General features: G+C 42.3%; 1 protein-coding gene across 1 annotated transcript in view; it reads right to left on the bottom strand.

The window, feature by feature from the left end:
* Window positions 1-16,222, bottom strand: part of PHACTR2 (phosphatase and actin regulator 2) — a 58,990-nt gene that overhangs the window by 17,052 nt on the left and 25,716 nt on the right. The window contains exons 7-9 of the mRNA XM_009585652.1: window positions 6,848-7,084; window positions 2,631-3,183; window positions 1,165-1,364 (exon numbers count right to left, since the gene is read on the bottom strand). Of these exons, the coding sequence (XP_009583947.1) occupies window positions 1,165-1,364; window positions 2,631-3,183; window positions 6,848-7,084 (990 nt within the window). The remainder of the gene's footprint in view (window positions 1-1,164; window positions 1,365-2,630; window positions 3,184-6,847; window positions 7,085-16,222) is intronic.

The following is a 16,222-nucleotide window of genomic DNA, read 5'->3' as shown; positions in this document are numbered from 1 at the left end:
GTGATCATTTTATTCTGACATAAGGCCACCCTGCAGGTGGTAGGGGTAGGGCTGCCCTTCTCTCTACCCCTGACAGGTTGTTGTTGCGCCTCCTTTGCTCCAGCAAAGGTGCAACCATGCGGTCAGCTGGATCAGGGAACTGATTCTACTGAAAATCAGCCACCATTGCAAAAACAAACATGAGCGCTGGCCCAAGGGAAAAAGGAACAGCTGGGAGCAGGGATGAGGCAGAGGGTGGGCAGCACAACCTCCTTCGCAGCAGCAAGGACTTCTGCTAAATGACATATGGTGGTGATGCAGCCATGACCCCAGATGAAATTTCAAAGCTGTGAACTTGAAGTAATCCACTGTGATCTGCTCTGTTTGCTAAGGTGCTCCAATGCTAAAAAACACCCTGATCAAAGAGGAAGAAATGACTTTCAGACAGTGAAGCTGCTGACTGATGGGCCTCCTCTGTTGTCGACCCCTGCCTGTTATTCCCACAAGAAACTCTGGGATTTCTAGCGCAATTCACTTGAAAGCTACACTGGTGCTTTAACAGTAGAGGTTCATGACATGGGCAAGCCAAATCAACGGCTCACTGATGCCCTAACGTGGAGGCCTTGCTCCATCTTCACGTTCTCCTGAACCTGCTCCTCACACCTCCACTCCCATCTGCGCAATGCTTGATCTGCTCCCAGCATTGCATAGGTCCCAGCAGGTTTCTGATCACAACTGTCTGGGAGAAGCGGGACACTCCTTTCTCAGTAGTGGTAAAATATTAAATCATCTAAAACCATCCCATGCAGCCATCTCTTTACTTTGCACTAGCATGGGTCAGGCATGCTCACATAACAATGTGCAAAAGGTAGCCTGCGACTTCTCGGTGGGATGCCCTGCCAGCGAACCAGATCCTGGAACAGAATCACCCACGGATTGATGTGCTTGCTATCAGCTCCATCCCAAAGTCTTTGCTCTCCTGAAGGCCACAATTTAATGGAGGCAGCTGCACAAAATCTCACCGGGTGTAGATGTCTTCGGACTACACTCAACCAGTAAGCTCCAGTTAGCAATCTGGATGCAATCACAGCAGCTTAGTAGGCTCTCTGAGCAGCCCAGGCCAAGTGTGTATATTAGATATACCTGACACCCCTTCCTACTACACCCTTCTTGTCAGGGGCTTACTTTCAGCACTTGCATTATCATCATCGTCATCATCATCATCATCTGTGTACAGTATCGGTCCGTCAGAGTCTGAGTCGCTGCTGTGGCTCTCTCTGCTATTTTCACTCTCAGGAGGAGCAGCAGCGTCAGAAGCCTCCTCCACTGGTTCAGGGTGTGCCTGGTCAGGTGCCTCCGCTTCTTGGCCTTCTTTGGTAGCCAAGCTGTCAATTCAGAAGCAGACATGGTGTCACATCAATGCAAGCAGCACAGAACACAAATGGGAGACAGACTGTATAAGCAAGTATGAAAACAGAAGTTCTGTTACTCAAATGAACTCCTCTCTTTCTAAAAAACATACATATATAAAACATATATAAAGTATCTGTATGTACGTTAGGAAAAAAGGGTCAAGCAGTCTGGAACGACATGCTGCAAAGCCTGTAAAAAGAAAAATCCTAATTCTTTTTTATTTCTTGTGGGATGGGACCAATAGTACATAAAAGCTACTAAGAAGAGAAAAACAGCTCATAAAGTTGGGGGTGAGAGAAGCGAGTACAGAGAGCAGATGGGCGTGCAAAGCTTCCTATTCTGGAAGCCTAACTCTATTTATTGTAAATACAGTTTTACTGCAGTTGAGTCCAAAATGTTCATGTCCATCACTGATGAACATGGAAATCAGCAGCAGAGTGCTCTCTGCCTTGGGAAAATCTTTATGTAAAGGAAGGGTAGAGCAAGGGGAGAAGCAGCACAGGAATGTAATGCTGGCACAGAGATACCAGCAAGAGTTTAAAGGAAAGTCTCTAGGCCACTGGCATCTAGATTAAACTCTTTTGGGTTGTTATGAAAGATGCTGGTTCTCATGGCAGGGAAGACAGATTAATAAACCAGTTTCTTTTCTGCTGCCAACTATTTTTCTTAAAACATGTAATTATGGCCTTGCTCTTGACTAGATTTTATATATCGGAGACTTAGACAAGCTATTAGGCAGTGACAGACCAAACACCTACTAACCGAAGCCTGAAACTGTCATTTTCAAGGCTGCAAGTAAATTCAGCTATTGAATTTAGGGCTTTAGCAGTGAGATATTTAATGACATCCACAAAAAAAGTAGAACTCCTTTGTAATTCAGCATCATTTGTTGTTTGCCTTTATGAGAGAGAAATAAAAGTGTTATCAGCTACTAGCTGAACTGCTGACCGCAGCGGTCACATTAAGCCACGCAACAACGTAGGAGGCAGGTTATGAGCAATGACCTTCTGGGGAAACATGAGGCACTGCAGGTGAATGGCTCAAAGACATCGGCAAAGAAGAAATTGTGCTGGGATGCAACACTGCTCTGGGCCTCCAAGAAAAGGACACAAACTGTTACCAGTCAGCAGAAGAAACAGAAGAGATCCCCACGCGCCTACAGTGTGCCTTACGAGAAGAAATGTGGCTTCCTTGTCTGTGGGTCTTACCACTTACCCATGACAGCCATACCGTCTTACCTTTCTGTGTCTTCTCCACTAGCATCTGGACCACTGTCTAGGGCTGTACTGCTCAGGCTCTCATCTGTGCCATGCTCAGTCTGGAGAAGAGGTTTAGCATCTGACGCGGGGACGGCTGGCCCTGCCACGCAGCCGTCTGGCACATCATCTTGGGCATCTGAGGAGACAGCGGGCTGACCGGCTGCAGCAGGAAAAGGAGGTGGAAGTGGAGGTGGAGGAGGGGCAGTGGTGGGAGGAGGGGGGACAACGAGCTTGCTCGGTTGGTCTGCGTCCTCCATTTCAGAAATTACTATGGAAGGTTGCTCAGGCTCGGGTTTTTCTGCCTTCGCTTCCAACCTGTTGGCTGTGGCACCTGAGGGGGAAGAAGCAGCCCCATCCGGCGCTGTTCGTGGGGCTGACTGTTTCCCAGGTTTCTTCTTGCCCCTGGGAGTCCCTGATGTGCCCGATTTGCTGGAAGTCTCCTTAGAGGCTTTGGGATGAGATGATGTGGACGAAGGAGATGGTGATGAAGAGGACTTGGAGACTGGTGGTTTTTTTGCGTGAGAGGAACTAGCTAAAATAAGAAAAGATAAAGCATTTTACAGTCTTACATCAATATGATTTTTGCACCATTCTTTCTGCATGGATTGACCTGTGCTGATATTTAAAAAATGAAAAAATTACACTTGATACTTCTATAATCCTACATCTATATGCTTGAGACGAGTAAATATTGCAGTTCAAATTTCACCTTTGAGGTGGAAAAAACTGAAATGATGAATACTTGCCCAAGAACAGTGGAGGGGATCAACCTCACAAATGGGTGAGAGTTTGATTCTAGCGTTCTACATTGGCCCATTACAACTTGCTTGGATGTCATCTAAAAACTCCATCACTTATTCCAAATGTGTTTAGCGCCCTATTTAAAAAAACTGCTACCAGAGAAAACCGCCTGATCTTTTCTATTACGTGAATTTTTGGTCTGAGCACTAGGAGGACACCATGATCTTCCTTATGCTTTTCAATGAACACCTCTATGGACCATTATGGATATCAGTTAATTACCTTTCACAATGTTATTGCAAGTGGTGTGCTCCTAGTTAGTGGCAAGCAGCAGAGGACAGCAAAACAAAATGTACTTTCAGGTCCAGCTGGGCACGTCCATAAAACAGAGGCAGAAACCATTGATCTCGCTCTGCACAAATGAGCTCCAGAAGGGAGGAGGCACTGATGGCCTCCTGTCATATACCGGAGGTCTTCGTCTTACCCGTGACCAACTCAGGTAGCCTTGAAAAATGTAGTGACACAAGGTTTTGACACTAGCTGTACAATCTGTCCAGTAATGTTGCCATTTAATCCTGTGATACTTACTACATTGAAGCACATATGTATCAATGCCCAAGTTTGCAAGAGATTTCAGCTAGCCTGCATGCCCACGTGCATTCCAGTCACATTTCTGATTGCTGTGTTGATGCACCCATCACCTGGACCGTGAGCTTCAGACTTCTGACTTTCATTTAAAAAGCAATAAAAATGACAACCATCTGAACGATTCAGGCCTTTTCATCAAAATGCAGCCAACTCAAACACTTCTGCTGTAGTAAAAACGCATTAACCTCAAGAGAACAAATGAAAGCATTATAAAGCTACACAGCAGCCTTGCGGCTAAGCTTACCAAGTAAAACAGAAAGCTGTAATAGAAATCTGCTGAAAGGCCTACTTTACTTATAAGCATTTAAATAAAAACAAAACCCCAGCAGATTAGGATAGAACCAAAATACAGATACCGGCCATAATAAGCTCACGATATAAAAATAGCTTTCACAGTGAGACTGTTCTCAGTCTCAAAGATGGAAAACAATTCAGAAGACACATTATACTGTTCTCTTCTGTAGCTGAATGTTATGGTTTATAAACATTCAGAGTGCTGTGAGGCTTTCAGTACTTCTGGAAAAGTCTGCAGAAAGTCATGACTTCAGGCAAATCATTGTCCCTCTTTGTGCTGCAAGGTAAGTGTAAAGGGCACAGTACAGAATCTACTGATACTGCACTAATCATCCACATCAACTACAAATCACTGATTTACTGGCAAATCAAAAGGCAGCAAAGAAATGGTATAGGCAGCAGTTCATAATTGCAGTGGAAATAGATGGTGGCTCCAACCTGCATATTATTTAGCAGAAACCTTACTGAGTAAGTAGATGGTAGTAAGAAAGCGCTCTGGTTCTGATCCAGCAAAGCACTTAAACACAGGCTGGAGGTCAACAGAACCAGTTACATGCTTACACTTAAGAACACCAGCATAATACAAATATACAGCCACGCTATAATTGTTGCTGGGAAAATGTCAGAAGATGTTTCCATTGAAAAAACCCTTACATTATTCTCAGAACCCTTCTGGACCTGCAATCAGATACAGCAACTTGAAAGATCTCTCCCAGGGAAAATCCCCCCTACACTTTCACGTGGGTCAAAAGTGCTATTGCTGTTGTTGCTTTTGACTGGGCTGGCTGACAACTTTCTGTCATGCCTCTTTTTCAGTAGAAGATTTGAATTTTGTTTAAATGAAAAATTTCATGGCTGTTACTTGCCTTTTGGCACATGTCCATCCTTACGTTTAAGTCCCCCCTTCTCCCAACTCCACTACTCAGTTTGGAAACCTGCTGTGGTGCCCTCAGGAGAGCCACGGCTCAGTTGTTACTCATATTCATCTTCTCCTTCATGGGACTGGATCACTGGCTGCATCATGTGTTCACTTTCGCAGGGATCTGATAAACCTCTTGTACTAAATACTGCTCCTGATGAGCTCTATTTATTGAGTATTGCCCTACTTCAAATGAACGCAATGTACCTAACGTTGGAAGAAATTACCAGTAGAACATGTACTATTTTATATAAGGGATATATTGATATATTTTATACCCATATGGTCTCAAGCATTGCATAAAATCTCAGCAAGGCTACAAAAAGACAAATCTGGAATCTGAATGTATTTTAATTTAAGAACTGAGATACCTGAGAGCTTGCTACCAACCATTGGTCTAAACATTTCTTTATGTGATGGGTTGTTTTATTTCAGAAAGGTCTGCTGTTATAAGGTTCCTCCACCTGGGAAGAACTGAGTTTTCCAGCTGAATGTGCAATACAAGCAGCAAATTCTGGGTTTTCAAAATACTTATTCTTGTGGTTGTCTGATGTAGTAGGGACAGTTAATATCAAGTTAATGGATATTTTATGGCAAAGTTATTATTGTAACTCTAGCAGTCTTGCAACGTTTTCAAACAGTCCTCTTCTGCGTGCTTCAAATATAAACGTGCCAAAATGTACAAGCTATGAAGAGTATACTTGGAGAGAAAACTGGAGGGATTGAAGGGCTTTGAAAGACTGACCGAGGATTGAAAACACAAGGCTTGTATAAGTTGGCCAATGCATATATACAGCCCGTTCATCAAAATATTGCTTGTGTTCAAATTATATCTGGATGCTTTCATTTTGGTCATCGTCTAAATTACAACCATTCAAACTTGAGATCAGTACCTTAAGAACAGCTACCTATAATCTTTAATCTAGCATCACTGCTGAATTTCGGTTTCAAACTGTAGTGCTAAACACATCTGCTATGTGCCTGATGATGGACATTTTCCATTTCCAGTGCATATTCAGAATCACAGTAAGCCATCAACCAGCTCAGGGAAGCCTGGCCATTTCTAATGAGCTATAGTTCTTTCTTTTTTTTTTCAGCTAAAACAACTGCTACTCAACAGTCTTTAAAGACGTCTTCATGGTTTTATCCTTTACCTCTTTGAGAGCTTGTAATCTTGTCAAATTAATCAGAATAGTAGATATTTCCAGCAGAAAGTTACAGCAATACCACAGTAGTTTTACTTCAGGGCAACTCATAAGTTTGGTTTCAGAAGTCACTTTTTTCCCTGCTGATTCTTCAGCAGTTCTCTGGGTCATTTTGTTGCCAGCATTCACACTTGAGCTAGGAATTCGATACAGTCTCTGATGTGCTTGGTGTTGTGCACACATTCATTAAACAGCGAAGCGATTTGTCCACTGTCTGGGGTGTTTGCAGACAGCAGAACCAGAGCTCAGCGGGCAGCTAGCTAAAAACATCCGTGGCATGCTCTTTAGTAACGCTGCTATGTACGAAGGCAGAAGTTATCGTAAGACCAAGCCAAGCACCCCCATGCACATGCACCCTCCGTAACTGGCACTGCCTGTGCAGTACTCACCAGCTTCTCGATTTGCACTGTGACTTGTTGGCTTGGGTGGTGGGAGAGGAGGCTGCTTAGCAGGAGCCTTTCCCTTTTTTTTAGCATGAGGTGCTTCGTTACTCTTATGGCTGGTGGTGGTGGAAGCAGCAATAGCATTTTTTGGTGGTAGTGGAGCTTTTTTAGATTTAGGCTTAGGCTTGGGTAGTGGTGGAGCATGGGATGCCGGTATTTCTGGGCAGTGATCAGTAGTGCTCTCTATGGATAAGAAAGTGAACAGAAGCCAACTGACACAGACATACGCCACGTACATACAACAGCAAGCCTGACAACAATGGCTACTTTTTGCTGCTTGAGCTCTTGGGAATCAGGAGAGACTTCTTCATCTTTTGCCTCTTATTGAAGTATTATCTCAGAAAAAAATTACCATCCATCTCAGTTCAAGTGCTTCTCACAGAAGATTTTTGCCCAGCATTGCTCTCAGTCTCATCTATTCTAGACCTCCAAGGATCATCCTTAACATTCGGTATCCCCAACTAGACTGCTGGCTGCAAACTAAACAAGGGAAATGCCATTTACTCCTCTAACAAATTCCCTCGGCTTCTTTCCAGCCCTCTGAGATCAAAAGGCTATAAAACTCAGATTCCTGTGAATCTGAATGTGAACAGGGCCATTCTCTTAGCCACGGCTTCAAATATGGCTATGCAGCTGAAATTTTCCCCTGAAGCAACCCATTCTCCTAAGCTGCAGACTGCTTGCTCATAGCTACTTTATTTTGGGTACCTTCCCCAGGGTATTTCTACTCTTCAGAAAGAGATGAAGCTAAATCAAATAGGATATCATTTGCCATGGGAATGCTCTCCTCTGCTGCAAGCTCTTTGGGCACAAGACTGCACTTTCAAGAATCAGCAGTTCCTTAGTCAACGGGAATTTGGACTGTATCTACATTGTGTCATGCACTAAGAATGGCTCTGTAGAGTGAAAGAGGTAGCACTGAGGACCCAATGTCCACAATGTGCATTTCGGGAGACTTGACTTTGGACTAGCTTCAGGCTAGTTCTGTAGATTGCATGCCCAGTAGTGGTGGGAGCACAAGTGCCTGAATGTATCTTTTGGCTTAGATTCATCCAAAAGAAACCTGGCTTGTGCGCTCTGCAAACCGAAGAAGGGTAAATGGGGATGACCAGGAAATTAACTTCAAAAGTGCAGGCCTAATGCCAACTGTAATGTTAATGTAGGTGAGCCATTTATAGTCAACATAAAATTCTGCAACATAATCGCTACGGTTGTAAGACTAGCTGTTCCCAGGTGGGAGTCTTTATCTACTCAATTACACCAACTCTGTGCCCATTCGGTCTCAAGATAGCCTTCCCAAACCTTCCAGAAAAAGGTTTATAAAAGCATGAGCATACCATCAGAATCATATGGGCTTTATTTGCATGTGACTAAGCACTACAGTGGTTGGGGAAGAAAGGAGCCAAGCAAATACTGCAAGGACTTCTAACAGTCTCTTTTATCACTCGAGAGGAAACCAATTCATTTCTTGCAGTATGTTCCTACTAGAGCCTCACTCTTACATACATGAAATGGCCGATCCTGGACCTCCTGTCCGTTCCCTGCTCTCTTTCTTCCCATGTAAAAGATTCCCAAGAGATAAGCAGCACCTTTTCATTTTAAGATTAGTAGATGAAAAACAAATAATGTGTTGGACAACAACGACATTCTTCATCTCAGAAACAAAGCCTTTTCAACCTCTGGCTTAAGGCTTGTTAACATGAACCTAATGCATCACCTGCGGTTATTAAAGGCAACATGCACACATATGTCTCTTCATGAACTGAAGGAATTAACATTAACTGTCCAGTGTCTTCCTCCTTTATTTCCAGCCCATTATAGACTAATATGTTTTTGCTAATGTTTTGCAAGAACCATTGCATAGCAACCTTTTACAGCTTTCAGATTCTTTCGAGCACAGATTCTCCTTTTCCAGAGAAAGAACTCTGGACCAGAGAAAGACTTTGGAAGAAGAAAGAAACATACATATTTGTTACATTTTGCTCTCCTCTTTTATATCAAAAAGCATCTCCTTGTGAAATTCTACCCACCTTCATTCAAAGTTGAAAAACTGATTTAATTCTGAAAAAGCAGGACATTTTAAAATTTTAATTCCATTAATAACAAACATGGCAAGAGAAGACAAGATTTTGTATTTTGAAGATCCTGAAGGATATGATGATCAGAAAGAATTTTAAGTGTAAACAATTCTTTAATATACCTTTTACTTATGGGTCCAGCATGCTAAAATTTTATTTACTAATAAGAAAGAATTTAAAACTTGTGTACTTATACACCATTACTGCGTTTTGTTTCCAGTCATATTAGTAGAGAAAATATTACAAAGAAAACGATAACCTAGTAAAAAGAAATACACCATTCACCATATTCTAAAGTAATACAGTGCAATTATTTAGAATCTCAGTCAATCTACGTTAAACTATATAACTGATTAAATAATGTGTATTAGAATTTACCTTCTGATTCAGGAAAAAAAGCACAAAATATAAGGCTAAAGCTTTACTCAGTTGCAAATAAACACATTTAAGTGACAACCAACTAATAATTTTCAAATTTTCTGTAGAGAAATAACTAAAAACTATAAATGAAAAACAAAATCAGAACAGTTCATCACCTCCAAGTTCTTGCTTGCAGAATTCAGTTGTGATTAAAACTGGCAATTTATATAACATTGATTTTTACTGAAATACCTTGCCATCACTGGGATACCATCTTTATCTAGGACAGCTCTTTCCATCCTCTTATGTACATCATACCAAAGACTGGCAGACTATTCCTGCACGGCAGCATCCTATCTGCTCAGATAGTTACAGCTCTCATCGAGTCTTGACTGCCCCTTGATTACGTACACGCCCTTTTCTTAGCCTTGACCAATGAATCTTCTTTTTGCTCACAGCCATGAGGAAAGCTGTGGTGAAGATGATTGCCTTTGACTGTATCGACCCTCTTGGCGTCTTATTAGCTTTGTCATTTTTATCTTTGTTAGCTTCATCTTTTTTATCTCATCAGATAAAACCTTGACTGCCCTCAGTGTCAGTCTGCTCTTGCCCAAACTATTGTTTCTCATTTACTCTTGTGCTACAGATGTCCAGTTCCTACCTGACCAGTCCACTATACCAGCTTTTGCCAGTGACAAGCCAAGCTCTGAAGCAGATGCTTTTCATTGCTTTTCCTCTGTTGCCCCTCAGGCTTTGTGAACATTCACTGATTGTCCTCCCTCAAATTTCCTCTGCTGTGATGCCAAAGCCGACAATTTTTAGGCTGCCGGCATTGTGCTTGTTATCCTGGTCTGGTCCCCTCTTGTTTTTCAGTGCCTAATCACAGTGTCCCCTCTTTTACTGCAACTCCATCGGAACTTTTTTGTGTTTTTCTGCATTTATGTAAGACGCTACAATAAATTCCTGGTATATACATAAGTACTGTAGTAATACAAATAATTAATAATGGCAACAGTGGCTTGATCTTGAACCGTGACAGGGATGGTCTGATGTCTGTCAATGGCTCCAGATACAATTATGTTGTAATTGTACCTCCCTAACATGATTCTGCTTGAATATGGACCCTTGGTCTTCATGCCTGCTCTTTCTTTTGCATCTTTTGCCAAAACAAGGAGGCATCTGAATCAGTTCAGACCCATCTATTTGTTCAAGCCAATCCCCCTGGTACCTCAGAACCAGCTGCAATGTATTTTCATTGCTGTTGTTTTTCTTAATATAGACATCTGTTCATCACAAACTGACCTTTTAACAAAAGGTCTCCAAAACACAATCAGATAGGAATATCTTTTATTCACTGCTACCTTGATTGAGATATCTGCTGTAAAAGCAATCCACCACAAATTACTCTTTAAATAGGAAAGCAAAGCAAATGTTAATGTCTCATTAAGCATTTGGATCAATTACATGTTTATGTTTAGAACAAATTTTCGAAAGGACAGACTTTCAAGAAAGCTCACTTTGAGACCAGATTTTCTTGTTCCCAGAAATTGTGATTGGGGCCAGACTCTTAAGAAAGCTGTGTTCTCATGTAAACACCTAAATGACGGTCAGGGCTACAAAGTACTCAGGATACAACAGCTCTTGTGGGGACTCATCAAGTCTCAAAGACTTTCAGAAAGATGCCAGTGTGCCATATGCCCTGGAAAATCAGATGACTTATTTTGGAAGCTAAATGTGGGACCTTTTGCAAACTCTGGACCAAATGGACCTATGAAAATCCTGGGCGTAGTTTCAGAAGCCATGACTGGGTTGTATAATAAAATAATTTTTTTCTTTACTTTTGTGAACTTCTAAGGAACCGAAGGCCAAAGCTTTTCTACCCCAGGCTTTTGTCATACAGTATTGGTATTTTTGTTTCTACAACTAAAGCAGTGACATGAAGCTAGCTCACGGAAAACCAGTAGTGCTGCAGCACAAGCGTATAATCTACATCAACTGCAAAGCACCCTTCTCCAGGAAGACGAGCACAACTCAGTGGTGGAGGAAGCGTGGCCAGCAGGTCAAGGGAGGTGATTCTGCCCCTCTACTCTGCTCTGGTGAGACCCTACCTGGAGTACTGCGTCCAGCTCTGGAGCCCCCAGCACAAGAAAGACATGGACCTGGTGGAGCGGGTCCAGAGGAGGGCCATGAAAATGATCAGGGGGGTGGAACGCCTCTCCTACAAAGGAAGGCTGAGAGAGTTGGGGTTGTTCAGCCTGGAGAGAGGAAGGCTTTGGGGACACCTTATTGTGGCCTATCAGTACTTAAAGGGGGCTTATAAGAAAGATGGCGGCAAACTTTTTAGCAGGGCCTGTTGCAACAGGACAAGGGGGAATGGTTTTAAACTAAAAGAGGGTAGATTTAGATAGATATAAGGAAGAAATTTTTTACAATGAGGGTGGTGAAACACCAGAACAGGTTGCCCAGAGAGGTGGTAGATGCCCCATCCCTGGAAACATTCAAGGTCCAGTTGGACGGGGCTCTGAGCAACCTGGTCTAGTTGAAGATGTCCCTGCCCATGGCAGGGGGGTTGGACTAGATAACCTTTAAAGGTCCCTTCCAACCCAAACTATTCTATGATTCTATGAGGAACACTATGTAAAATGGAAGTTGGAAGTAACATATGATTTGTTGTCTTTTGCAGGATGACTCTCTGCAAAATGAAACTCAGTAAGAGTTTTGAGAATCATGGGTTTCCTTTACAGCCTAGGCAGAGAGCTGTGTTTTGATTAATCAAAACCCAGGAACATTCAGAAACATGGGACACAGGGCCAGACAAGGTGTCTTTTGACTCTTTTTTGGACTCATTGACTGTGCTGATGCAGGTGCTCAACTCACACAAATCCTTTCATAAACTTCAGATTTAACCAGCTTCATTTTCTGTTCCTGCTATTGCTACTAAAATTCTGTTCAAGAAAAGACCAATACTAATTGTTAGAAAGCTTCCTTTAATTTCCAGTCTAAATGTATTTCAAGCCACTGTTTATTGCTTTCTATTTGTGCCAGCATTGTCCTTTAGCCATGCTCTCTCCTGGCTATATACCAACTCGTTACATTCACCAAACGTATTCAGGCTCTCTCGGGCTCTGTTTTGCTAGGCTGAACAAGAACAGCTGTCTCACGATGCTTTTCGCAACGCCCTCTGCAGTTTTGAATCCATCTTTCTTGAAGATGGATGAGCAGATCTGTATGTCTGCAGACTTCCAGATCTTACTTACTCTATGATTTCAACAGCACCATGTGCAAGAGGTCTTGTAACAGAGACAGTATAGGAAACAGGAGAGGGGAGAATGGGACAGGTGTAACATCTGACCTAAAGCAACCACGTTCAGATATTTTGCATTGGTTCCCAGATAAAAAAGGAAACAAAACCACTGACTGTCATTTTAAATCGCTAACTGTCCAACTTTTGCATAAAAAGTAAGCTGTTAAATCAAGAGAGAATACCTAAAACATCTTCACTGTCAGCTGCATACTTTTATCATTTCTTGGTCTATGGGACACTTGAAAAGTGAAAGACATGTAGGCTTCTAGAACCCCTTATACTTTCTGTATAGATATGTTCAAATAATTCAGTGGTTAGTTCATTAAAATCACATCTACAATCTTATTTCTGGAGCCACATTAGGATATCTTTCCTGTAAAAGAAAAAAAAAATAGCAGTTTTACAAATCAGGAGCTTTCCTCTGCCATTCAACTTTTGTGGGTGAAAGCCTGTGCCTCTCACATCAGCCTACTGGCACAAGCCAGCCTGGCCGACTTGGTGGACAGGCTTTGCCCAAACACAACTTTATCTAAAGTCGCTTTCCTTTTAAGAAGATTCAGCCTCATTTACATAGTTCAGGTGATGAATTGAAGATATACTATTCTTAGAAGAACTGGTTTTAGCCAGCAAATAACTCAGCTGGAGTGAGAGATTCTTTGGGAGTCAGGCAAAAAAACCCCCTTTTATGTATGGTGCTCGTACCGATGATCTACAGAGCTCAGCAGTGTAGGAAGCCAGCTAGGCACACAAGAGGGAAGAAATTCTGCCTTATCTCTCACAGTGAGTGGTTTGCAGGATTGGTCTTCTGAGAGAAAGCAGACTCTTATCTGAGATCTTGGAAGATGAGGGTTACTATCTTAAATTCAACAGGTTTTGTTCCACTTTGGGGAAATAAAGCAAAGACCTCTGAGAAAAAGGAACCTAGAAAATCTGACTTTCAAGAACATTCCTTGGTAAACAAACTAAAGTGTTGGTCAGCAACGATGAATGCTCATAAGACCAGAGTTTGTGCCTCCAACCTTCTCTTTTTTGGTTACCCATGAAAAAGAGAAGATTAAATTTAATGGCAGATTTAAGGGACAGCAGACAAAGTATAGAGGAAAGAACCTCTGAACCCAACATACTAAGACCTGGAACCTTTTAATATTAGAGTTAACCTGTGGGGAAAAAACATTATGCGCATGTATCCCATGAATTCATTTGAAAACAGGACTACAAACTGTTTCCTTCACTGAAGGACATGAAAAACCTGAGAGGATCAGTCTGCTATAAATGGCATAGGAACATTTCAGAAGCTTACGTTCCATGTCACCCACAACACCCACAGCACCCGCAACAAGAGCTCTGGCTTCCTGCAATGCAATTATTTATCAAAGCAGCATCTAACACACCTGACTGACGTTATGCAAAATGAAACTTATTACTTTTTTCCAGGCAGTATCTTGCTAATGGTTATTGAGCCTTTCACTTCTTCACGCCCAAGCTAACAATGAAGTGTGGAAGTGTCTACTAGAATCATTAGAAGATTTAGCTTGCTATGATAAAAATGAGTAAGACCTAAACCGAATTCAGATACAAACTCAGGGTTCTCTGGTACATCTGTGTGCCAGAGACGTCCTGAGAGGGTGGAAAGGAGAAAAGCAGCTCTGACACAGTACCAGGAGGTTTTACAACGTGCAGCATGCATGCTGCGTCAGCATGTTATGTCCTTATGCCTAGGGAGGCAAACAGCGACAACTTTGACACCTATTCTACTGATGTGGCTTTTGATCTTCTCCAACGCTGCTGTAGGGGGCAGGAGGCAGAGAGACTCCTTGGATCCCCTTTGCGATGCTTATACCCCACCTGGAACCTGGAGCGCTGGGGTCTGCAGGGGCTACTGCCGACAAGCGCCACAGGTCAGGAGCCCTGGCACGATGGTGCAGTCCGGTCTGCTGCCCAGGCAGCCAGGGCGTCCTCTGACATGCTGCCTGTCTACTCTGTATCCCTTCCAGGGTGCTCACAGAGAATGGCTACAGTTTAACCCCTTATTTTCTGCAAAAGATGCTAGTGACTTTTCTTAGTCAAAACAAAACAAAACAAAAGAATTCAGAACTCAACCCAGTACAAACATAATGTGAATAAACAATCTAGGAAAAAGATTTCTCTGATTTCTCATCTGCAAAGTTTTACCCATTTTATGTAAAACTGTCACCAGCTTCCTTTTAAACACCCTGCTTGGATGACTGACATCTCATCACTACTATAAACACTAACAGTTACACTATTAAATTGCCAAAGGGAATTTTTTCACCAAATACGAAAGGCACCCCTGAGCTGCCAGGCAGCAGGTGGGTACCCGGTTGACGGAACTGCATGGCAGCACAGGGAACAGCTTTCGGGGGTCGCCTTCTTCACTCGCTTCTGCTTAACTCATTTTTACATTGCATGGCTGAGCCTATTGTTTGCCCTGTTGATACTGTACTTCTGTGGCTCATGCTGAAACAACTTTTCCTTTAACTTCTTTTAACTCCTAACATATTCCACATTCTACCACGCATTGCTGCCAACTCTCACCATATTATCACAATGTGCCTGTATCACTTGTTCTTTTTACGCTTCCAGCTCCAGCAGCCATCATATTTATATGACAAGGCCATTTTCAAGTTCCACTTCAACAAGAGGGCAAGCAAAGACACCACCATTTCATAAGAGGATTTTAAAATAACCTCATAACTTTCAGGGGCTGAGATACATTTTTTGGAATGTTTTGATTCAGCCGGAGTTGGAACTGCAGCACACCATGGTACTGAACAGCATTTTTTTAATCCTGTCTTGAGGATTATAAACATGGGAAGTGTATATAACTTCCTTCAAGATTTACACATAAGAGTTTATTACTCTAAAAAGCCTAACATTAGCCTCACTAAAGATGAACCCCTTGTATCCATTACTCCCACTGTCCAGCCAGTATTCATTCCACCTATTTCAGTTCTCATGACGGAGGGTTGTGATCTGATACACCAGCAAGTTTTATGGTCTGAGCAGAAGACAGTGAGCTAGGTATTCCTGCTTCAGCTCTGATTTTGACGCTCTATGAGCATTACCTCCACTCTGCGGTTGCTAATTCTCGCTCTGCCAGTGGGTGTGGGTGTAATGCATACATAATCACCGAGGACTAATCTGTCAGGTGAGATGCATCTGTGAGATGCAGTGCACCTTACTCTTCCATTGAGTTCAACAGACTAGCTCACCTTCTTGCTTAATGTGCTATAAAGTAAAGAATAACTGTGTTCACAATGACTATCCAGTGAGTTGTACTGGATTTGCACTGTGTAACACCGTTGCTGATGTGTGGAATTGATTCTTAACACGTTTTTTGGGCAGACTATTCCTCTGCAATAAATCTATCTTGTTCCTTTTTCAGGGTACTCAAGATGTTTACGTGTAGAAGAACTTCATGTTTAGATGTAACAGGAAAGTATACTTGAAGTGTTTTGCATTTTCTATGTTGTCATACTGACACTCTATGAAGCCTAGAATACCAAGTTTACTCATTTTTTGTTTTCCTTCTCCCTCCTCCATATATACTTCATTTTC

This window comes from Fulmarus glacialis, unplaced genomic scaffold, assembly GCF_000690835.1.
Source record: "Fulmarus glacialis isolate BGI_N327 unplaced genomic scaffold, ASM69083v1 scaffold32279, whole genome shotgun sequence".
Classification (NCBI taxonomy): Eukaryota; Metazoa; Chordata; class Aves; order Procellariiformes; family Procellariidae; genus Fulmarus; species Fulmarus glacialis.
The sequence above is the reverse complement of the archived record's forward strand: the minus strand, read 5'-3'. Positions and strand labels throughout refer to the sequence as shown.